At 57.0% G+C, this 23412-nt stretch overlaps 9 protein-coding genes across 9 annotated transcripts in view; 3 read left to right on the top strand and 6 right to left on the bottom strand.

Annotated features, from left to right (window-relative positions):
- The window catches only part of CHGG_01239 (uncharacterized protein), a gene marked incomplete at both ends in the record, with an annotated part of 16011 nt that extends 12422 nt beyond the window's left edge, over positions 1–3589 (bottom strand). Inside the window, 3 exons of the mRNA XM_001220459.1 lie at positions 879–1537; positions 1589–2143; positions 2240–3589. Of these exons, the coding sequence (XP_001220460.1) occupies positions 879–1537; positions 1589–2143; positions 2240–3589 (2564 nt within the window). The remainder of the gene's footprint in view (positions 1–878; positions 1538–1588; positions 2144–2239) is intronic.
- Positions 3590–4546: 957 nt separating this feature from the next.
- On the bottom strand, positions 4547–5732 carry CHGG_01240 (uncharacterized protein; the record flags this gene model as incomplete). Its single annotated transcript, XM_001220460.1, has 2 exons — positions 4547–5123; positions 5176–5732. The coding sequence occupies 2 exons, from the start codon at positions 5730–5732 to the stop codon at positions 4547–4549; spliced, it is 1134 nt and encodes a 377-aa protein (XP_001220461.1).
- Positions 5733–6359: 627 nt separating this feature from the next.
- On the top strand, positions 6360–7631 carry CHGG_01241 (uncharacterized protein; the record flags this gene model as incomplete). Its single annotated transcript, XM_001220461.1, has 1 exon — positions 6360–7631. One exon carries the CDS (start codon positions 6360–6362, stop codon positions 7629–7631), a length of 1272 nt encoding a protein of 423 aa, XP_001220462.1.
- Positions 7632–8221: 590 nt separating this feature from the next.
- CHGG_01242 (uncharacterized protein) lies at positions 8222–12383 on the bottom strand (the record flags this gene model as incomplete). The annotated part of the gene is made up of 7 exons (XM_001220462.1): positions 8222–9970; positions 10140–10328; positions 10757–10968; positions 11042–11653; positions 11734–11887; positions 11961–12101; positions 12168–12383. 7 exons carry the CDS (start codon positions 12381–12383, stop codon positions 8222–8224), a joined length of 3273 nt encoding a protein of 1090 aa, XP_001220463.1.
- Positions 12384–13670: 1287 nt separating this feature from the next.
- CHGG_01243 (uncharacterized protein) lies at positions 13671–14750 on the bottom strand (the record flags this gene model as incomplete). The annotated part of the gene is made up of 2 exons (XM_001220463.1): positions 13671–14089; positions 14147–14750. The coding sequence occupies 2 exons, from the start codon at positions 14748–14750 to the stop codon at positions 13671–13673; spliced, it is 1023 nt and encodes a 340-aa protein (XP_001220464.1).
- A 1179-nt stretch (positions 14751–15929) lies between these two features.
- Positions 15930–16493, top strand: CHGG_01244 (uncharacterized protein; the record flags this gene model as incomplete). The annotated part of the gene is made up of 1 exon (XM_001220464.1): positions 15930–16493. The coding sequence occupies one exon, from the start codon at positions 15930–15932 to the stop codon at positions 16491–16493; it is 564 nt and encodes a 187-aa protein (XP_001220465.1).
- A 446-nt stretch (positions 16494–16939) lies between these two features.
- On the bottom strand, positions 16940–18073 carry CHGG_01245 (uncharacterized protein; the record flags this gene model as incomplete). The annotated part of the gene is made up of 2 exons (XM_001220465.1): positions 16940–17060; positions 17121–18073. The coding sequence occupies 2 exons, from the start codon at positions 18071–18073 to the stop codon at positions 16940–16942; spliced, it is 1074 nt and encodes a 357-aa protein (XP_001220466.1).
- Positions 18074–18803: 730 nt separating this feature from the next.
- On the top strand, positions 18804–20177 carry CHGG_01246 (uncharacterized protein; the record flags this gene model as incomplete). The annotated part of the gene is made up of 2 exons (XM_001220466.1): positions 18804–19589; positions 19668–20177. 2 exons carry the CDS (start codon positions 18804–18806, stop codon positions 20175–20177), a joined length of 1296 nt encoding a protein of 431 aa, XP_001220467.1.
- A 1059-nt stretch (positions 20178–21236) lies between these two features.
- CHGG_01247 (uncharacterized protein) lies at positions 21237–22503 on the bottom strand (the record flags this gene model as incomplete). Its single annotated transcript, XM_001220467.1, has 3 exons — positions 21237–21423; positions 21534–21814; positions 21937–22503. The coding sequence occupies 3 exons, from the start codon at positions 22501–22503 to the stop codon at positions 21237–21239; spliced, it is 1035 nt and encodes a 344-aa protein (XP_001220468.1).
- Between the last annotated feature and the right edge of the window lie 909 nt (positions 22504–23412).

The following is a 23412-nucleotide window of genomic DNA, read 5'->3' on the forward strand; positions in this document are numbered from 1 at the left end:
TGGCTACTTGCTGTTCTGTGGCGTGTTCAGCGTTGTGCCTTCGGGAAAGGAGGGTTGGAAAAGGATGACGGGAGAAGAGAGCTAGAGTTGTGAAGCTGCCCTGCCCGGTGAAGATATGCGCAGAGAGCGGCGAGTGAAGAGCGAGAAAGGGGACCACCAATGGCTCCCTATAGCGCTCTCGGCATGCATAACTCCGAAGTCCAGACCATCAACCCCATCAGCCTCAGTGTCAGCGGCCAGCTGGGATAAGACACTCGGCGACATTCCGATGGCCTGGTCGGGGGCGCCGTATGTGCTGCAGGTGCAGGCGGGTCATACCCTCGGAATTCCCAACCCCGATGATTGATGGGATGTGAGATTCGGCGAGTCTAATGTCTTGCTTGGCCTCCAGGCTGCAAGCCTGCAGCCACTCTCAGAGCTTGCCAACATCGGCCGACCGATGGAAGGCCGTGTGGACTCCCCAATCACAGGTTTATCGGCGATCTTTCTCCTTAAGCGCGGATGGAAACCAGTGTGGGTCAACAAGGGGAGTTGGAAAAAGGGAAGGGGGTTGGTGGGTGGTTCGTCGGATGGAGTAAGGGATCGTGTAATTATTACAGGGATTTGCTAGGGGGGCACTAGTCCTTTTGCTAGGGGGGCACTAGTACCCTATTGAGGGTTAGGGTTTTGTAGGAGACCGAATCTCCATCTTGATCAATCGCGACACACAAAACAGACCACACAGGGCAGGAAATACAGGCCGGACTACAGTTGATATACACACATTGAATTCCTACTAATCTACGTACAATTACTTACAATTGTGATGTTCAGCCCACCTCCGGTGTCCTCAGATCGTAGACCTTCCCTGCCAGACTGCCCATCTCAGACAGCACTACCTGCCACCACTCGCAGCCTTGGCCGCCTTTGCCGTCAATCGGACCGCGCGGCCAGATCTGGTGACCCTCGCACCTGGCGCACCTGCTGGCGCTGGAAGTGAGGGTATCGCCACGTTGCCTGTGCCCTGGTCTGACTGAGCTCGTGGTGTTGAGGCCGTCGCCCTCGTACGTTTGGGTGCCGGCGCCGAGTCCCCCCCCGCCTGCGCCTTGCGCTTCTCGCTGGCAGTAGTCTCTGCAGCCGGAGCTGCCCTAAGACCTCTCCGTGGAGCTGAAGCTATCACCAACGTTGTTCTGGGCTCTGCTCGCTCAGCGGCTGAAAGTTGACTCTCCGCCGGCGCCGGCGCCTGGTCCTTCTTCTTGTTCTTGCTGCCTGGAGGTCTGCCGCGTCTCTTGGGAGCGGCCTGGGGCGGCCGAGGCTCCTCAACGGTCTCGTGCGCAGATAAAACGCGGCGAATACTCGGTTGCAGACGTGGAGCGTTGCCTCGTGGCGGGCCTGGTGTGCTTCCTGGTGTTCTTCGTCCTTGGCTTCCTTGGCTCCCTTGTGTCCCGTCTCTTCTTTGGCTTCTTGGGGTCTTCGGCGATGAGGGTATTCCCAGACCATCTGGCAGTGGCCTTGCCGAGTTCTTGGGTCTACCTTTGCGGTTCTCGACGATCTTGGGCTCTTGGATTTCGAGGTATTTGTCGCGCTCAATCTGTATATACAGGCTCACGTCAGCAACGTTATCCTCAACGGAAGGAAGGGGCGGCTTTACAAGACTCATCTGGAGATGCCAATGGGTATGGACTTCGCGGAGTTCGAGTCTCTCTCCTTCTGCGAGCTTCTTATAGATGTCATGACGGCAGGGTATACTATACTGGATTGTTGCCGTGCAGGTATCCGGGTGGCAAGGCTCGAGAGGTCTGCGAATTGACTGTGATGGTCTGGTTGAGGGCATCGCGGCTTTGGCTCTGCGGTACTCGCCGACGATCAAATCGAGGGCTTTGTACGAGACTCTCAAAGGCAAAGCCCCAAGCCATGGTCGACTAAGGAAGTCGTGGCGCGCTCTGATGGCCTGCTTTGCCATCTCCTCAACGTTCTGCTGGACTTGCTCCTTGCAGAGATCTTGACTTACGCTTACAAGAGAGTAGGCGCTACTCCTCCCATTGATTAGATAGCTCTTGATACTCATGTTGTTCGACTCTGTTGGTGAGGTCGTTCGAACTCCAAAGTTCCGGTAGTGCCGAGTATAGCAATGGGCCCATTGGTCGCGGCAACTCATCCATTGCTTGTCGAGATAGCGCAGGAGAGCAGGTTGGTCAGAAAACTCTGCTTTCAAGTCCTTCTAGGCGCTCTGAAAGGCAGGCTCGTCGTCAGCGTAAACCATGGCCTTAAACATCTCCTCAACACCACGGGGATCGTGACTAATTGGCTTAGTGACTTTGCTGGTGGAGGTGTTGCGAGAGAGCAGTCGCTCCGCGTGGTCCTTCTCCATGGCTGCCCTCTCTTGTGGGGAGACGCCGTCGTAATCCTCGAAATCAGCGCGATACTCCTCGTCCTCGGAGTCGACCTCGTCACGGCCAGGATACTTGAACTTCCTTTTGGTGTTCAGCATGACGTTCTTGATAACGTGGAAGATACAGGTCTGTTGTTGGCTGTCAGGGAAGACCTCTGAAATGGCCTGCTTCAGCTCTTTGCAATGATCGGTGACTATCACTGCTGGTTCCGGTATGTTGAACTTGTCTCTGAGCTTCTTGGTCGCCTTCATGAGCCATCTGAAGGTCTGTGTGGTCTCGTCGGATACAAGGCCAAACATGGTACTCAACGTCTTGCCAACAGATGTCAAGCAATTGACCTGGTACAGTGGCATCCCCATGTAGTTCGTATTGTACGTCAGGTCGATCAACATACAGTCGTGGTAGATTGACGTAGCCTCGAGGCAGCTCTCGAAGCCCCAGACCAACGAACAGAAGATGGTCTCTGCGGCGTCAGCCCACTCAACCTCGTAGTGGTTGGCCGTATCACCGTCGACGTTATCAAGCGCCTTGATGAGAGCGCCGGCCGCAGTATACCCATCGAGGTTCACCTTCCGCATCTTAGCCCTAACGTTATAGATGTCCTTCCTTGTGTAGATGGTATCGTGCTCCTGGTTGACAACAGATCGAATCTCCCTGGCGCGGATGGAGGCATGGTTGCTGAGCTCTGCGATCGTATCGAGCGACTCCGAGTTTGACATGCGGTGTTGGGTATGAGCTGATGGATGAAGAGATGGACCGTGGTTGTGGACGGAGTGCTGAGGGTCAGGGTGGCTATGGAATCGCCAGCCATCCTTTGTTCGAGAGGCGGCGGCCTTCCACTTGCAGTCGCACTTCCGAGTCGCCGTCTCACGAACGCCGGCGCCACGAGGTGCGCGCGGACTACCGAAGCGATCGCACAGGATATCGAAGCGTGTATATAGACCGTCTTGCTTGTTGCGACCGTGGCGGCGGACCACGGCAAATCCTCGGGATCTGGCCCACGCGTTGATGGCTCCCTGGAGCTCCTCGATCTTGGCGAAGTCCGTGGCGAAATCGCTGTCCTTCGGGTTGGGGATCACATCTCCCTGGAGAAGAGCACTGTCCGGAACATCCCACGGCTGTCCATCAATTTGGCTGGGGCGGCCGGGCTCTGGCGGACCGTCGTCTTCGCCGTTGTCGTCAGAAAAGCCGTTCCACTCGTCGTCGTTGTCGCTCATCTTGTGCGCCGAGGGCTGCGAGGGTGCCCTGTACTGACGTGCCGCGAGTGATCTGGGGGATAGGGTGAGTTGAGGGTTACTGTATTGGGAAGGCGGTCAGCTTACTGCTTGGCCGGCCAACTGCACGAGGAAGTGGTGCATCTGATCAATTGCGCGCGATCTTTTGGTGTGGAAAAACTAGTGAGATTCGGCCTCTTGGTGGCTGTCTTGGGGCCTGTCCGAAGGCTCCAGGTCTGGCCGTTGGATCTGTTGTGGACCTTGGATTGTTTTAGAGATGGCAAGCGGCTGGTTGGCGGACCTGACAACTGCCCCATACAAAACCCTAACCCTCAATAGGGTACTAGTGCCCCCCTAGCAAAAGGACTAGTGCCCCCCTAGCAAATCCCTTATTACAAACCAACTAGACGACTGCCGTCCCTAAACCCAGGATAGGTAGGTTAGGTAGGAAGGCTTGAGGTCTCAAAAGTGACAATTACGTATTTAGACAGGTACCGACCTAGTTTTGCTGTGCCATCCACCGTAGTACAATACAGATCCGTGGAATAGGCCTCAGGTCAAGTTAGTTATCACCTAGACAAATTGCTTTGAAAGCTAACTATGGGAGTCTGGGGGAAGCTTCGGGTTAACTCTCGTGAACAGGCGAATCCAAGCGATGCTTCTAAGTTAGATTTGACAGGTTTAGGCGAAGAAACAGATTCCACCAATGTAGTTCCTTTACCGCCTTTTCTTTTCTTTTTTCTTTTCTCCTTTTTTTTTCCCCTCTCTCTATTCTCTCTCTTTTTTGTTCTTGTAGAATGCTTGGTAGTTTAGTCCAAAGTTCAAATGACCACGGATTGGCTGGAGAAGAAGAATATGGCAGAGCTGCCAGAGCAAAGCATAAGTATCAGCTATTGACGAAACGAGGCGGGCTAATTATTCTCAACTGCTTCAGGGATCAATGCTGCTTGGCTCGTTTGCTCATCTCGCGGTTGAGTCAGCGGTCAGGCCTGAAACAGCCGGATCTAGACTGACAACCAGCTTCTCAGCCGAAATCTCCCTCCGCTTCAGCATGGCCAAACCCTCTAGCATATCTTCGAAGCCGCCCTTCAACACGCGGATGGGGTGGGGCTTGAATTTTCTCGCGTCGACCAAGCGTTGAATGCTCTTGTACCACTCGATACCCCAGGCCCTCATTTCGGGACTGTGCGGCCGCGTGTATCTGCCACCGAGGTCGAGCCCGTGGCCGATGATGATGGCGCCCATGGTGAGCTCCCGTTTCACCGTCTTCCGGTCGCACACGTCCTCCTGGAACTTCTCGAGGGCGCTGTAGCGACCGCCAGCACGCCCGATGGCCTCGGTGCAGATGGCCATGGTCTTCACCTCGCCAAAGGGATCCACCGCGTACTTAAGACAGTTACGTGTCGCCTTCCTGATGTCTTGGGCGCACGTCGGTGACTTGTAGTCGAACACCTCGTCTGCGCCATAAGACTTCACGAGATCAAAGTTTTTCGGGGAGCAAGTTGTGATGCAGCGGTGGCCAAGTCTATGCCCCGTTCTGTTAGCTGTCAAAGAAAACTGCGAATCGAGGATGCGCTATGGCGACGCACAGTTTAACCATCTGAATGCCCAAACTCCCGACGGACGAACTCCCGCCGTATATCAGTACGTCCAACGGCTTGGTCGCGGGCTCTTCGAATGTTCCCGGGAGCTCGAGGGCCTTGAAAAGCGACACGCCCATGGTGGCGATGCAGCAAGGGCTCAGTCCTGCCGCCTCCTCGAACGTCATCCAGTCGGGTATGCGGTAGGAGAACACGCTGACGGCCTTGACGTACTCGGCGTGCGATCCGGAGTCCCAATCCGACGGGTTAGCCCCGTGGATGGCCCCAAAAATACGGTCTCCAATCTTCCATGGCCCGCCGTCCCGGATGTTGTCGGATCCGAGGGCCACGACGGTACCAGCAAAGTCGCATCCGTTGTAATACCCGGGGTTTGGAAACGCGGCAGGAGTCTTGAAGTCGCAGGGATTCAACGCGACGGCAGCGGTCTTGACGAGGAGATGGCCGGGGCCAAGCGTAGGGAGCGGGACGTCGCGGGCGATGACCAGGGAGCCACCCTCGCCTTGGAGCAGCGCGGTATGCTTCTCGGGTATCTCAAAGCTGCCCATTGTTTATCGCTTTTCCTTCTTTGTTGGCTGAATTGCGGTGTATGTCAGTTGACTTGTGTCTTGGTTTCGTAGGACCACATGCGCTCGATGCCCCTGGGCCCTCAACACCAAAAAGGGTGTGATGAGATGAGTGATGAGTGACCCCCCCGGCTCACCGTCAACACCCACCCAAACACCATCCATTGTAGGACCGGCGATTGTGCCGAACACCGCTTCCGGCCTACGCCCATCCTCCGGAATCGGATCTACCCTATGCGACACAATGCTGTGAGGGTTGGACTTCGGCGCCGTATTGGACAATCATCGGCCATGCCGGGTCGGAGTACTCCGAGGGGTCACGGTCGGGCTGACCGAATTGGGCCGGGAGCTCCGAGCCCCGGAAGATGGCCGGCCCCACCTGGGGTCCACATCCGCCGAACGATCCGGGGCCGTCCGATTCGGGACACGCCGACTCGGTCGTTACTGCAAACCATCTGGCGAAGAAACCACACGGCTTTAGACGTTAGAATTCAGCGTCAGGCTGATCAGGAGCTTTCGAGATTCTGCATAGGCAAACCCCCACCGCCTTCCAAAAAAACCCGTCGAATCAATTTCCTCTTCGATTCGGTGTGCTTCGACGACGACATCATGAAACTTTGTGCTCTCTTTGCTGGAGCCGTTATCTCAACCTCGGCGGTGGCGGCAAGTTGGGAATACGCATGGCCGGAGGAATGGCACCAGGAATGGCCTCTCGACGAGCAAGGACCCGATGCATGGTCCAGCAGCGAGTGTACCGTGAGCCGGCTGGACGCCTTCGAAATGGAGAAGGGTCGAAAGCCCGTCTTCTTCTCGACGGACCCGCTGGACGACCCGGAGGCGCCCAAGATGCTGCCGCTTAACTCGACCGGCGGCGAGCAATGGGAGTTTGACGGCGTCTCGGAGGACGGCCAGATGGCCTTTTGTTTCGGATTCTACCGCGACCCCAACTACGCCATCCTCGGCACGGGGAACCTCCGGCTATCCGCCGAGTTCTCGCGCCCCAACAAGACGCGCTTCGTGCGCGTCGACTATCCGAGCAGCTCCACGGTGACGAGTTGCCCCTGGGGCACGCGCGGCGTCTGGAAAGGGGCCGACTACAGCTACACATTTGAAGTTACGCGCGACATCAAGGTGGCGCGCATCGGCGTTGACGCCCCTGATCTTAAAGGCTCCGTGGTCATGCGATCGGTCATGCCGCCGCGGTATCCGGACGGCTCTACGTACCCGAACAAGGAGGCCTCGACCGAAGTAGTGCCGTATTTCCGCTGGCTCGAGGCAATCCCCGCGGCTGACGTGCGCGTCGACGTCGTCATGGATGGCCAACCGTACCGGTGGAGCGGCCTCGGCGGCCACGAGAGGCTGTGGACCGCTTTCAGCTGGTTCACCTGTCTGCAGGCCATGACCGCCGTGCGCGTCAAGGCGGGTCCCTTTGCTGCGGTGCACGGCAGCTTCGTGTCGGCAATAGATAAGGGCTTGTACCGGCCATCCACGGTGCTCGCTGAGAACGACGAGGTAATTTTCTCCACCACGCTCCACGAGCCGTCCGACACGGAGGACTACGCCGTGTTTACCAAGACGTACGGCGGGCGAGTCTCGGGCAACCTGAAAGAGAAGGCGACGGGTTATGAGCTGGTCATGGTCTCGCCCTCAGCCAAAAAGCAGTGGAGCTTTAGCATCACGAACGAGGCCATCGGATTCGAGTATATGCTGGGAGAGGGCGTGGGGGGGACGGGATTCTCCGGCCGCGCGGTCGGTGGCTCCATTGGGCTCAAGCAGTATTTTGGGCCTTCGTTTGCTGAAACTCTGGAATTTCCCAAGAGGTCGTACCTGTTCAAGTCGAATTACGTCGACGCGGTGCCGGAGGAGAAAGGGGAGCTGTAGTGGTCGTAAAAGAATTCCCAACGCGCGCTGTCATTTCCATGTCCCACACGATTTTGCCTGTCCGGTCCAGTGCTATGTATGTTTAACTCATATTGAGCCGGAACAATTTGCCGCTGGGGGCCTTGGACTGCTTCGGGACAACCGGGATACCGTTCGCGTTTAGCTATACCCAAGGATCGGCTCTCGACCATCGTGAGGGTGGCAGTCTTTCCGTTTGCGTTGAAACGGAAAGAAACGTGGTGTAAAATCAGCCGAGAACTCTAACTAGTAGACAGATTAGAGAGAGGCACGAAGGAGTTACGACTCTCTCCTCCCTCCCTGGACGGTTCACAGTCCATCTTTTTCGAGAAGATTAATCAAGAGCCTTGGCCGGGTTCGTACTTGGCCATAACGAACCATTAACTATGAGGAGCGCGTATGGGTTACGTAGTAAGGGGGGAGAACTTCATGCTTTATTACGATGTAGTCTGACAAAAGGCTATAACCATCTCCGTGCACAAAACCAATGGAGAAGGTTTGGACAACATTCCTTGACCGAACATTCCACCAAGGATCACCAGGCGAAGTAGGAAAAGGGGGCGCGAATTGAACTAAACAAGGCCATCAAACGCACCCATGCACTCAAACGCCGGGTCCGCATGAACCCACGCATCATCAAACCCAACGCAATGCCAACAACGCAGCAGACCAGCCGGGTCGTACCGAGCCTTGACAGCCTCCAGACGCGCGTAGTTGTCGTCGCCCCAGAACTCGCGCCGCCAGTCCCGGTGCCACGGGCTCGCCTCGTTGGGATACGCGGCACCTTCCGGCGCCAGGGCCGTCAAGTCCCGCGCGGACGTCTGGTCCTCGCGCGCTGCCTCCCGCCGCTCGGCCACGCTCGCGTTCCACGCGTACGAGCTCTGGAAGCCCGCCAGCCAGTAGCTGTTGCGCCATGCCGGGTGCATGGAGGTGCTGTCACGAGGCGTGCTGTATCGCGCTGGCGGTGTCATGAACAGGTAGGGGGTCTGGTTGTTGCGCGCGCGTTGCGAGAGGAAAGCCAGCAGTTCGGCCCTGCCCTGGGGCTGATCGTGAAGGCGTTTGGGCAGTACGCGCAGCGTCGGTAGCGCGCCTATGCCAACATAACTCTCGGACACGGCGATATACCGGGCGTAGAACTCGCTATAGGTCGGGAACTGCTCGATCGTGACCGTGCCGTTCTCGCCGCGGACGTAGTCGGCCGCTGCTCGCATCGACTGGGCCGCAGCCGCCTCGTCCTGCTCTAGGCTGACGAGGGCCAGGGAGCTGGAGGTCATGGGGCCGCCCCAGCCGCCGGCAGACCACGCGGGTGTGTTGTTGATGAGCAGGTCCAGGAACGGCGCCTGATTCTCCAACGTCGGCGTAAAGGAGAGCAAGGCGAGCGTCACGGGCGTGGCCGGTTCGACCCGGACCGTCATGCTCAGAACCACGCCGTACGTGCCGGCCCCGGCGCCCCGGAGCGCCCAGAAGAGGTCAGCATGGAGTTGCCGGTTGCAGATGCGCAGCGCCCCGTCTGGCGTGACGAGTTCGATCTGGAGTACGCGGTCCACGCCGAGGCCCAGCGTCGGCGACAGCACAGAGTGCCCGCCAAACAACGTCCACCCGCCCACGATGGCGATAGTGGCAGAGGAGGGCCCGACAAGCGTGACGTTGTTCCGGCCGGCGAACGCCTGTGCCTCATTGGAGTTGACGCCCGAGCCGAACGTGATGGCCTGGACGGGCTCGGCGCCGCTGACCCCCGCCGGCCGGAAGGTCGCGTGGTACGTCATGTTGCGGAGGTTCCGCGTCCACAGGCCCAGCGAGCCGGGAAGGGTGTGGCGGTTCACGTAGTCATGCCCGCTGGCCTTGATCGAGATGGGCGTGCCCGTCCGACGCGCAAAGCGAAACGCCGACTGCACGTCGCTCGCGCTGCGGACGTCGACGTACCACGGGGAGACCAGGCCCTGGTTGCATGGCAATCCGGAGCCCGGGCTGGCCCCTAGGTTTTCCGGGTCTAGCTGGCATTGGTTCGTCGTGTTGGAGATGCAGCCGTCGCCCTGGGCAAAGTAGAAGCCTGCGTACTGATTTGCGCGGAACTCGGCATCGAGGTAGCGGTGCCGGATGGCGGCACATTCCTCCTCGTCCGCTGCGGCAGGCTGGCCGTTGTATGTCGAGAAGCACGGCCTCGCCAGAGGTACTCCCTGGTGCAGCCGACCTGATAGCTCGTTGGAGAGTGTTTTCCAGTCAGCGGCAGTGGGGAGCCCCTGAGCCCCGGGGGGGGGGCTGCAGAGGAGGAGACACAGGCCTATAACGACGACGAGCTTTTGGGGCCGGGCGAAACAAGACTGAAATCGTGAAAAGCAACTACGGCTCTCTGCAATATTGACAACGGAGTCCCAACCAGGACGTATTGGCAACTCTCGGTCGTGGGCGGTATGTTCCATCATGCTCGGCGCCGATATAGGTGCTCAAGAGTCAAACGTTTTGTGATCCCCGGAAGAAACTGAGACACACTTGATCGGAAACCACTGACCGCGAGGAGAGAAAGGGCGGGGCGGGGGCGGAAATGCCACGAAGACAATCAATAGTAGTCACTCCTGGCCATTGCTTCGGCCTGGTGTCGGACCTCAGCGCCGGGGATCTACACTCGGCGCTTCGGCGGTTCGGGGATCCCGAGCAAAGCCTCACGCCCACATCGTCCATCTAAGCCAGGCACGGTTGTCGGAGCCGCTTACGACTTATGTGGTAAACAAAAGGGAGAGGATCATGAAAACTCAGTATTGCGAACAAAGTCAAGAGTGATGGTTCAAATGCAATAGAGGCTGTTTATGTCTTGACCTATCCCACTGCTCGTTGAGGGGCTTCCGTGTGTTTTTGATCCCCCATCAACCAAGGTGCGTTTGAAAGCAACGGCCGTCGTCGTTTAGCTAGCTCTTGGACTTGTTGCGGAAGAGCACCGTAGCGGTAAAGTTAGGGACGTTGGAAAAGTCGTGCACCATATTTGGCGGACGCGTAAGGCCGTCGGGCCATTTGATGTCGTATCGCGTGAGCATGTGAATTAGGATGAGTTTGATCTCATAGCTGGCAAAATACCGGCCCGGACATGCGTGTGTACCGCCGCCAAAACCCACCATCTGGTCCGAGACGTAGGCAAAGTGGTGTTTGTTCGGGTCTCCTGCCTTGCGCATCTTGAGGAAGCGCCAGGGGTCGAACACGTCCGGGTTTGGGTGCACATCCCCGTCTCGGTTGAACTCGCACGTGGGGAACAGGATCTGCGTATGCTTTGGAAGCCGTAGCCCGTCTTGGAACACATAGTCCACTACGGCGGACCGCTGCATCGTCACTGCGGTTGCCCAACGTCAGCTCGCATCGCGGTGGCAAAGATATGTGAGTCTAAGAAGGAGGGTGTGTCTTACCCAACCCGACGGGGTTAAACCGGAAGCTCTCGGCCATGAAGCTGTCCAGCTTCTCCAGCTCCGACAGCGCCTGCTTGGTCCAGCGCCCACCGACGTCCCTGTGCCGGGCCGCGACAGCGTTGATCTCGCCGATGATCTCCTCAGCAACGTTAGGACGGTCGAGGAGGTCGTATAAGATGGACAAGCTAGTAGCCGATGTGGTGTGGACCGAGGCTATCCCCACGAAGAGCTGCTCGTCAGCCACCTCTTGTGCGCTGGGCCGCCGGCTGCCCTGCGCAGCCAGCATCCACTGGATGCCGTCCGGCTCTCCGGGCTTGGTGTCTTGGGCCCCGGCAAGCCGCTTTTGGATGATGGGGTCGACAATCTGTGCAGACCGCCGTCGTGTTGCAATCACTGCCCGGGCGCCGGGATGTCGCCAACGTGCCATCCAGCGCAGATGTGGCGGGTACTGCTCCCTAATCTGTTGCGCTGCTTGGTGTGTCATACCGGTGACCCCCACGTTCATTCCGATCCACTCCTCGCTGCCGCTCAGCTCGCGCCCCCCCAAGACTCTGGCGATCGCGCGTGAAGTCGTATAAGCCAGCGCCATGTACGGCGTCGCCGGTTCCCAGGCTTGGATAGGGGGCCCCATGTGGTTAGCCAGTTGTCTTTGTCGGTTTGCGTGCGTCTCTCTCCCCTCTGACGGCACTCACCGGTCGAATTTGGCAGCTTTGACGCCAGCGCAACTTCAATCTCTTCTTGCGTAGCCTCCAGCAGAGCTCCCATATTCTTGTTCATCTCGGTGCGCACCATGTGAGTAGTACGGTCGGTCTGCTTGGGCGCGTGGCTGTAGTTTAGCAAGAAGGCCTGGTTCAAGTGTTGGATGGTCAGAAAACAGGCACGTCAAGATTTTTGAGGCCACGGGTACCCCCGGTCCTACCTGCTCCGAGTACAATCGGAAACTGAACCGACTCTCTGGCGCACTCTTCAGCTCGCTCAGATACTTGGCCGGTAGCACGACCTGCGGGTGGTCCGGATCCGCTGGATTCCGCATCTGGAACGGCATGCCGCGCTTGGTGTACTAGGCCCTGAATCAGTACGAGCGGGTGGTCTTAGTGACAAAGCAGAATGGGCAGGGCAAAAGAACCTTGAGATAACCGGCGTGCAGCAGGGCCCAAGTGTCACGTATGTAGCGCTCCGTCGAGTTATCACCGTCTTCGAACTCCAACATCGGGATGTGATTCAGCCCGTCATTCGGCCGTTTGGGGCGCACCAGCCGGTTGGCCACCATTGCCGCAAGCGCCAGCACCAGAATCACATACGGGGACCAGGATGATTCGGCGGCGAAGTAAAAGCCCGTCATGATGAGATAAATGTGTGTGCCGCCGAGCCACCCCGGGGACAAAACTTGGATGGGGAGAGAGGAGGAGCAAAAAAAGCACTGGGACGGATACAGTGATACACTGCAATACAAGAGGCAAGTTATGAACGACCACAGAATGTATAAATTGCGGGTTATTAGAATCGAGCGGCTTCCGTTTTGCGACTCCCCCGTATGCCGCCGGACTTACCGAATCCCGGCTTCCCGGGGCTTTCCACCGAAAAAGAAAAAGCGGTTCAACGGTTTGTGTCACAAGACTCAGGTATGCGGGCAGGGTTGGCTGTCCGCCTCTCGGGGGCGGCCGAATCACGGCAGGCACCTGTCGGCCATGCACAGAGGCGCAGAGCCGTACTGGTTGGGATACAGTTGCTGACTTAGCACAGCCGATGCACCGCTTTTCCGATTCGTGGTATGGTGGTCAAAGTCCGTGATTGGACTCTTGGAGATCCCAAGAAAAGTAGACGCGGTGATGAGGAAACATGAAGAATTAAAGATTCCGTGTCTTTCTTGGGCGATTTCTTAACCTGCGCACTAGCCAGGCATGACCAGTCACGAAACAACAATATGCTTTTCCGGACATATGCATTGGCAGTTACTGTCAAGCAGTCTTCCAGCCCAGCTCTTATCCGTACGGACCGTACCTCACCGTTACAGTTCCATTGAGGATATTATAGCGGAAACCCCTCCCGACGGTTCTTGGTCTGCCATTGACGCAAATCATGCCATCTTCCATCAACAGTCCCGAATGTTCCGGATTACAATGTCTCTGCCTCGCCCTCAATCTGGCCGAAAAGAGTCGTGAAACGGTTGGGGAGTGGGGACTGGGTAATCCGGCCAGGAAGGAAATGCGAGGGTGGCGAACAAGAGATTCTTTGCATAGGTACCTAGCTTGATTACAATACACGTATATACATGTGGCCATCTCAAACATCATCTATAATTCACAACAAAAAGCCCAGGGGAAATATACATCGAGAGGGGCATTGGGGCTTAATACCGGGACTTCGATCCAGGTGGTTGGCAAACGAACCGAAGGAGCATCGAACTGATCATGTAGAAGTAATAATATGCGACATGGGAAATGTTTTCTTTGAGCTAGCCACACAATGCCAATAGAGAGAGATATCTAGAGTACCCTAGGCACCTATGTTCCGAGTTTGCAACAGCCCGTCAGTTCTTTCCTGAACCCTTGATAAACACGTAGCACGGCTGACAGTTGAGTAGCCCCACCGTCCGTCTATCTGACGCTAACGATATTCCCGCTGTCGTCTACAGCTTCCTCGACCGAAACAAGACCTTAGCCTTGGTATCCGGACTCATGGACCCATTGGGCATCGATCCCTTCTCGGGCTTCCCCTGCCCCGGGGGCAGCTCAAGGTCGTAGTGCGTCAGAATGTGTGCGAGGATGATCTTGATGGTGTTGTCGGCGAACATCCTCCCCGGGCAGGCCTGCGGGCCGTCTCCCCAGCCGGGCGCGTCGGATCCCAGGTTGGCAAACTTGAACCGGTTGCCGTTTTCGGGCTTCTGGCGAGCCCGGTAGTGCCGAAGCCCGTCGAACCGCTCCGGGTTTTCCCAAAGCTGCGGCGAGAAGTCAATGTGGTGGGCGTCTACGCAGATGAAGCAACCAGCCGGCAACTCGGGGCAACCTTCAAGCTTCAAGGGGCGCAGAAGCTTTCGATAGAGGACCACTGCAAATTGGGAGTTAATGCCTGTGTTCATGCGAGTTTTACAGCTGAATGGCTTACAATGGCTGAAAGGGTTGACTCGGGCTGACTCCCTCATGACGCTATCCATAACCTTGAGCTCGTTGAGGTGGGTGGACGGCAACTCGCCGTTGGGAGCGACCTCTCTTAGCTCCCGGCGCACCGCTTCCGCTAGCTCCGGGGCTGCTGCCAGCTCTATCAAGATGTAAAAAAGCACCCCCGACGTCGATGGGGTGGACTCGAACGTAATGGCGAGGTAGTCGCGAATGAGCTGGGACATTCTGTCCTTCAGCGATGCTGGGTAGCGGCTCAAAAGCCAGCTCGTCAATGCCAGCTTTCCTTTTGCTTTGGGGCCCGCTGGCGACTTCTTGTCTGCGGTCGACTCGAACTCCAACATGTCTTCCTTGAGCACCGGCGTGATGAGCCGCGTTAGCACAAAGCTCGAGTACCGGATGGGGACGAACAGGAGCGGTTTGATCAATAGCCGCAAGACCGCCGGGGTCAGGCTGAGAATCACAGTGGGAATGCCCAGCAGCATTGGCAGCCGCTCGACGTGCCATATCCAAGTGGAATTGGACGCCAGCTCCCTTCCAACAAGGGGGCTCGCATTCGTCGATACGACAATCTTCTGCAGCGCCGGAAACATGGTGATTTCGGTCCAGTCCGGACACTCGCCAATGGAAGCATCACATGCTGCCGCGCAGTCGTTTTGCCGGTCGTGGATGAGTGACGGTATTGCACGGGTGGCATCGACCGCTACGGCCCTGAAGGGGCGGGTTAGCACAGTGATCGCAACTGGGGTCGCCCAAAAGTATGTACATATACTCACTTCATCATGGCCTCGCTGTGCCGGGGAATCCCGGACCAGTTGGTGTGAAAGGCATGGCGGAAGAATTCATAAGCCGACGCGTCTCTTGCCGGAATACGCTTGATATCGTTGAAGTACCGGGATGGGAAGACCACGTACTCGGTCCCGAAGGCCCGTATTCTGTAGGGCCGGTCCGGAAGCTGGTGAGCTTGCTGTCAGTCAGGGGAGCCCGGGGCCGCAAGGGAGCCCGCAACCTGCTTATTACTTGCCTGTTGTGCACAGTCTCGCATCATCTGGCGGAAGTCAAATTTACCCCCCCGAGATTTGCCCAGCAAAGGAATTCCTAGATCTTCGAGTGATGGAGTGGAGGGTCGAAAGAACAACTTTGACGTGGTCCAAGCCAGAACCGACACCACCGTCCCAATCAGCACACACGCGCCAACCATGGACATTTCCCGCCATATTTGCGCTATGACGAGGCGTGCCAGTTGCCACCGACTCAGGCGAATGCCGGCAACCGAAAGGCGGATAACAGCATAACTCTCTTGGATGCGAGCAATTTCGTCGAGTACACCTTGGATGAGTTGAGGGACCATCATGATTGGAAACAAGGCAGCTCATGAGTCGGAAATCGAAACCGCATAGATGCCAAGAAGAAAAAGAAAAAAAGAGAAAAGAAAAAGGAAAAAAAAAAAGGGAAAAAAAAAACAGTCTCTCGACCGACAACAACGTAATAGAGAGTGGTAAGAACATGCCGATCTCTTTGACGGTAGCGGGTTGTCTCGGACCGGAGCAAGTCGGCTGCGCCGGGTTCTCCGATGCTAAGTTTCGGAGCGGCCGGTACCACTTAGACGTAGCCGAACGGCGAAACCCTGGGTACCACTTTCGGCCCCTCACTCCTAGCGAAAACCAGGGTTTCTGTCGGGCCTTCTGATGGTGATTGTCCGGCTTAACCCTATCTTGCCGTTGCCAGACACAGGCGGTCGCGAAGGCTCAGACAGTCAGACCCGTTCAAACATGGCTGCTCCCACAACAATCAACATAGACGACGTGTCTGGGCGATGGCTGCTCAACCGCCAGCTCTCCGAATCCACCGAGGCAATGTTTGCCTTGCAAGGGATTCCATGGATCATTCGGAAAATCATCAACTTTGCCACGCTGGAGCTCGAGTATGTCAAGCTCGACACAACGCCGGACGCGACCGCAGCCCGGCTTGCCTTCAAACAGACGGTCCGGCCCGGGGGTTTCGACACACGCAACGAGTATATCCTGGATGGCGAGAGCCGCACGGACACGGTGCCCATTTTCGGCGAGATCAGCATGCGGTGCCATTACGTCGGCAACGAGGAAGCGGCAAAGCACGATGCGGTCGGACTCGAAACCGGCGCGGACAACGCAGGCCACGCAGCCATTCTCGAGATCCTCAGGAGCGAGCCCATGGGCTGGGCCGCGACCACCGTATGGGGCTTTGAAGTCATCGATGGGGTCCGACGCTTTGTCAAGCACAACAGCACCATCAAGGGAGAGAAAGTGGAGAAGGCAAAATTGGTTTTTGACTACCTGGGACCGCCACAAGTATGAAGCGGTAACGGCGGTACCACGTTCTACGCGCTGTCTGTATTTTGGGTTGACTATTGAAATATTGAGAAGGCGTTTGTGGGCATGGATATTTTACTCCATGGGGAGATGGCAATGTCAAGGGCTAAGTAGAGCTGTTAGTGCTTGTTGTGCCTAGTAGGTACGGCGAAAGTAGTCCCAATCCGCTTCGCATCATGACCGGACGAAAAGTTTGAGATCGTGCCTTACATGTATGATGATTAGGAACTTGTACATGCCACATTCGCATGGGTCACGCACTCCGAGGTCCCATCTCCTCGACAGCCAGGGACAGACGGAGCAGAGCTTGCCGTACGGTGGAAAATTGTATTAGAAAGCCGTCTATGTCTGTGAAAAGACCAACTTGGGAATCGTGTCAACAACAATGAACAGTAACTCTTGCACCCAAGTGACCAGCTTGCGCTCCTCCCTCAGTCTCCCCCATCCAGAATCCGCTGCACATCGACATCGGGATTGCCTTCCTTGACGATTTCCAGAACATCGTGCCACGCTTGCTGCATCAAGTCCTTGTCTTCCACGAGTTTCCCATACCTGTCAAGGCATTAGTTAGCATTCCTGAATAAGGGTTGTATGCGAGCCTGCACAACGTACGGATAAAGGACATCGTGTGTCCAGAAGCCGGCATGGCTCTCGGGCCCCAGGGCTGTTGCGCTAACCAGCGTCCGACTGCCCTGCTCGGCAGTGCGGGCAAAAATGGCGAGGAATGGCGCCATGAAGATGTGCGAGGCCACCGAGAACTTACGGCCCAGGTCCGTCTTGCATAGGCCCGGACAGGCGAGGTTGACGATGACTTCGGGGGTGCCCGGGGTACTTCCTCTCTCACGCGTCACCCCGGCAAGAGTCTCAGCAACGGCACACGCGATCAGCTTGAGCATCAAGTAGCTTCGGTCGGCATTCCAACCGTCGCGTTCCGCGACCGCCTTGACCAGACTGCCGGACTTGGCAAACCATTCCCGCTCGACCATGCCGTGGCCGTGGCTATTGGTGAGGGTGAGATGCGGCGGCTTCCCTGTCGCCGAAGCCGTCCTGCGCAGAAGCGGGAGGAGCAGGATGGCCATGAGGGTGGTAGACAGAACGTTGACTTGGAACCCCATTTCCCATCCCGACGGCGCCGCCTCGAACTTGGGGTTGCCGAGCCCGGCGTTGAGGAGAGCAACGTCCAGTCGCGGTGTCAGCTTCTCGACGGTGGTGACGAAGGTCCGCACCGACGCGAACGTGGCCAGGTCTACGGGCGCAATCGCTATCGTGTCGCTCTGCCGGTGAGTGCGGGCGAGGATGCGCTTTTTTGTGTCTTCGCCTTTCTCGAGATTGCGCACACCAAGGATGAGTAGGTCGGCGCCGAGCGCCGAGTACTTGACGGCGGCTTCAAAACCGATTCCCGTGTTAGCGCCCGTGACGAGAACCGTCTTGCCTGCAAAAGAAACTGTCGGGTCGGCGGGCGGGTGCTTGACGGCCCAGCGCATCGCGGAGCGCTGGCCGAGGCCGGGAGGTGGTCCTCCTCCCTCTGGATACTTGCGTGCGGTGATGATGTTGGGGTCAGACATGGCGATGCCGCGCTGGTATTGAGATCGGACTGTCTGAGACGGAGATGCGAGCGACGGGAAGAAAGAAAGGCGGTTTCGAATGCACGAGATTGACGAGAACCACGGTCGGCGCGAAAGAGACGTCGAAACAGCTGGTGTTTGTGGTGACTATGTGGTGACTGGAATGACATGGAGGGGAGGAAAACGCTGTGTGACTCGTGAGTTCCCCGCCCGTGGGCGTCGCGTCACTCGAGCAAACACACTGTCGGTGTGTAACCAACATTTGTTTATCTTCCATCACTTTAAACGAGATATCGATTGGCCTGTTCGCCTCGAATCATTTGAGCATGTGTGAAACATGGCATTCGGTACTGTGTAAGTCGTGGCACGCGGCATCGTCTGCCGCCAAATGCCACTGTGCCAATGGAAGCCCGGTGAGCCGATCACCAACGCGACGTGATTGGCACGGAGTGGAAAATCGGCCGGGAGGTCCGAAAAGTTTCCGATTTCGCAAAGGAACGCTGGCACACGGGTTGGACCTACAGACCCGGAAGGGATTGCCTGAATCAGAGACAAAGATTAAGGAGCGGATTCATAGATAGACAGGGGAAGACGTCCGGCGACATTTATATGTATGAAGTAAGCGCCAGAGCCTCTTAGTCTTAGGCTTTTGGTACATGTATGTACTCGACAGGTTGGGTGACCAATATCGCGCTTGTTCGACAATCTTTCAGTTAAATTGTAGCCCACTATGCATCACTTTTTCAAAGGCCAGTTCTTCGATTTCGAGGTGGTACGCATCCTCGGCGTGGCCGTCTATGGGGGCTCAGACATCGCTGAGGTGCTCGAGGCCGTCGGGCACATCAAGGACGGCGATGCAGAGAGCTGGGGCCGCGCATGGAAGACGCAGGCGGAGCGAGCCGAGGCCCTGGCCGAGGCGGCAATGAAGGCAGGGCACCACCCTATCGCGCGCCAGGCCTTCCTGAGGGCGTCCAACTACACGCGAGCGAGCGGATACATGCTCTGTGGGGATGGCCCAGATCGCCCCCATCCGCGGCAGCTCGAGGTATGCGAGCGGGTGGCCTCGCTCTTCGGCAAGGCGGCTACCCTATTTGACCACTGCGACTTCCATCGGCTTGAAATCCCGTACAAAGAGGGAGGCTTGACGCTACCGGCTTATTTATACCTTCCACCGCACGACAAGCGCCTCCCAGGCAAGATCCCGATCCTCATCAGCAGTGGTGGTGCGGATGCTCTCCAGGAGGAGCTGTTCTACATGCATCCCTCGGCCGGTCCGTCTCTTGGGTATGCGGTGCTGACGTTCGAGGGGCCTGGCCAAGGACTGACCCTCCGTCGCCACAACCTCAAGATGCGGCCGGATTGGGAGGCCGTGATTGGGGTTGTGCTGAGTTTTCTCGAGCGGCTATCAGAGACCCGTCCAGAACTCGAGCTGGACACGTCACGAATTGCCATCGCTGGCGCGTCGTTGGGCGGCTATTTTGCGCTGCGATCGGCAGTAGACCCACGCATCAAAGCAGTGAGTTCGATTCCCACCCCCCTCTTCTTGCAATCCTTTTCCATCCTCCAGCCTAGGTAATCTGACAGACTACCCCAGTGTGTCGCCCTCGATCCGCTCTGGAGCATGTGGGACTTCGCGACGGAGCACGTATCGCCCACCTTCATCGGCGCGTGGGACCGTGGGTGGATTGGAGACGGCTTTGTGGATAGCGTCATCGGCCTGGCCATCCGTTTCTCCTTCCAAATGCGCTGGGAAGTGACCACGGGAGGGACCTTCTTCGGTCTCAGATCGCCGGCATCCATTATGCAGGAGATGAAGCGGTACAGCCTAGCCTTACCCAGCGGTGAGAACCACCTCGAGCACGTCCGATGCCCTGTGCTGGTGTCGGGCGCATCCGACTCGCTCTATCTCAAAGAGAATCACCACACGATGCGCGTGTTCAACGCGCTCACCAATGTTGCAGAGGCGGACAAGGCCCTATGGCTGGCAAGCACGCCCGGCGAAGGTTCGCTTCAGGCAAAAATGGGCGCGTTACGGCTGGCAAACCAGCGTACATTCCAGTTTTTGGACCTTGCCCTGGGCATCAAGCGAGGCATGGCAGATTAAGCAGCTGTCGGGGGGACGCAACAGCTAGCCATCTCATAAACTAATAATGTTGCTGTCGTTCTCAAGTTGTTCATGGAAAGAACCTAAGAAGTGGAAGGAGGGCGAACCGAGGTTTTGGAGGCGGTAGCTAACACGACGGTGTAGACCGTTTTTCGTAGTCTCCTTGCGAGCCTTGCAAGCTCTCAACCAAGAGCCTACCTAATAACGCGCATCTCGCTTTAGAATCGTCCAACCCCACCTCCCGGGGCGTCTGGTATGAGCTGATTACCACAGGTTAATTATGTCCAGACGATCGAGCTTGTTGATGATCAGAGCTTCGGATGTGCCGACTGTAATGCAGTCATGAACAAACAGGGCGCATCCGGTTCATCGGGATCAAGAAGCCTGCAAAGTATACGTTGACGCAATGCCTCCGAACCGAAAAAGAATTCGACGTAGTCTGAAAGGGGAAGGATATGCGGTATTTGGGATTGTGCAACAGAAAAGGGTGACTAAGACATACATTGAAACATTTTCAGGAGATTGACAAAGTTAATTGTCGATACGGAAAGCATAAAGTACCTCGAAGTGGAAGAAATACCTGGAGGAACTCCAGGTTCCTTAAGTGCCTGGAGGAACGTACGAGCAACGAGTACTTCCTTCCGCAAGGTTCCTTTTCCAAGAAAAACCATGGTATGCTCCAAGCAGGACCACTTCCGCCCCATCAAACGCCCTATCAAAAAAAAGCCGTGCCATTTCTCCCTGTAAACTGTGAAGTTCTACTGTCATTATCCTAACGATTGTGGAAGCAGCCATGTTGCTTTGCCTGGAGGAACTTGCCTCTTGACGATGAGCGTCTCGAAGTTAGGCTTGGCAGTGGTGGTGCACGGACTGTCTGTTGGGGCCTCAACGGCCTATCAGCTGTGGGGCCGCCCCCGGTTTACAAGGGCTTCAGCGACGACCACGAAAAGATGCAGATTGCAGGGCAACACGGCAACAAGTTGAGAAGGAAAATATTAATTGAAGCCGCTTATTTCACTGGAAAAGAGCTCCAAACCAGAGCAACGGTGGAGAGATGTGCTACAATCTGAGCTCGGAAACCCCAGGGTCTCGCCAGAGCGCCGCGTCCGCTACGTCATCGGTTTCAGTCCCCTGGCCAGATTCAGGCATGGCAGCCCATTCTTGAAATAACGACTCGTGCCTGTGGTCTTGCTCGAACCGTCGTCTGGTCTCCTCACCCCGTCGTTCCAGCTTGACGATGGCGGCCCTCATGTCTTTGTCAAGCACATTCTTGGGCTCGATAAAGTCGCCGCCGCCCCGGGTTTCCGTAACAGATGCAGCCCGTCCCAGCTCTGCGCCCTCGACAGCTGCACGTACAGGCTCATGAAGCTGGGCCGCGTCGCCGTGCCACTGGAGTGGACGCCTTTGAGGTTGATGAGGACGTTGGAGAACTGCTTGCCTTGGCTCTTCTGATCTGTCATAGCGAAGGCCGGGGTGTAGAGAGGCCCGGTTCTGTGGGTAACCCACCTGAAACCCGGCTTGCCCCTCCATCTGCCTTCTTTGCCCCGCATTTGGCTCGGGATGGCGACCGTCTTGCTCTTGATCAGGATCGTGCCATTGGGGAGCCCGGGGATGGCGAGGCCCGCGCTGTCGTCTGACTGAAGGAGGACGGCCACCGGCGGTCCAAGATGCAAGAGTCACATCGCTGGCGAGCGCGATGGTGCCGGCGGCGAGGTCGGGAAAGATGTCGACGGCTTTGAAAGGCGCCCCGTTGACTCACCTTTAGCCCGACAAACTGGTTCCGAGTCACCGCCACCGGCATCCCTTGAGCGTAGAAGAACAGGCCCGGGGTTGGCAACTGGGAGTCGTCTCCGTAGCGAAGCACGCGGCACAGCTCTTTCACACTTAGTCGCTTCCCCGAATCGGTGTCATGCTTGGCCACAAAGATGGAGATGTGTTTGCCGTGGGCACGAGCCCACTGGACAACGGCGGCCATGTTCAGGTCCCACCGGTCTTGGTTCAGGGGCGTGATGGCTCTCAGACCGTCTACGAAGGACGCCTTGCACGACGGTGTATAAAGGCGTTGACTGAGCCGCTGGAAGTCCAGCTCGGTCTGCTCGCCGTTGCGCAGGCGCCCGAGGAAGCCCCGAAGCCTTGGGCAACCAGCCGCGCGGACCTGCTCCTGGAGGATGACAACGGTTGTGAACTGGAGGAACAGCCTGTGCGCTGCGAGATGCTTCGCCAAGCTTTCCGGCCTCTGTCCGCCACGGTCCCTGGGCGCCGGCAAGAGGAGGCTGGTCTGCAGGACGGGGTCGAACTGGAAGAAGTCCCCGAAGAACAGGACCATTGGGATCCCGCCAAACGGGCGATAACCCTCTCCCGAGCCAATCAGAAGCAAGAGGTCTACAGCGGGAAAAAAGAGGGCGCGACTGTACGATTCGACGCTAGTCTGACTGAAGAAACCACGTTTCCTTACTTTCCCAGCATTCGTCAATAACCATCATGAAATGGAAAAAAAAAAAAGACAATTACATCGTTGACTCCGCTATGGGGCCTACCTGCAGCTGGCAAGTTCCTCCAGGCTTCCTTTGGCGTGCCCGCGCGCAGCGGGCACGGTCACTCCTGTTCCATCCAAGAGTTGGCGATGATAACCTCGAGGCAACGCCCATCTCTATCACATACGACCATACCTGCCAGAAAACACGGGATCCCGTCCGCTCTCCCCTAGTTAAACTCGCAAGGGCCGGATCAGTAGTTGGGTCGGTGACGACCAGCGAATCCCCGGTGTTGTATGTTTTTGATCTTTTTGCTTTTAACTATGGATTCGTGAGTCTTGGCGGATAGTTGTTTACACCCTTTTTCCCAACCACAGCACCAGCCTTCATTTGATTAACTACCCAGGCACTTAACATGTAACTGAGACGTTTGCAATCATAAAAAGAGGTAAAACTCCAGTAAGTGGGAAAGTAAAACCTAGTCGTGCTCTCTCCACAGACATGTAGGTTCCCGAGTACGCAACCTACCCACAAGGGATGGCATGCTCAGGCCTACTACCTACATGACGGCCACAACTCCTGCCCGAGTCCCCGAGATCGACCATCGACGATAAATAATTACGGCCATCGCTCCAAACACCGACAGACCCCGCTCTGGGCAACCCACAATATGCTCCACCGACGGCCCCATCCGTTCCGAAGCTTTCTGGGGTTTAGTGGAGTTGCCGCTCAGGCGGTACTTTGTGTGGTGTCTATGGTTT

This window comes from Chaetomium globosum, genomic scaffold (genome assembly GCF_000143365.1).
Source record: "Chaetomium globosum CBS 148.51 scaffold_1 genomic scaffold, whole genome shotgun sequence".
Taxonomy (NCBI): domain Eukaryota; kingdom Fungi; phylum Ascomycota; class Sordariomycetes; order Sordariales; family Chaetomiaceae; genus Chaetomium; species Chaetomium globosum.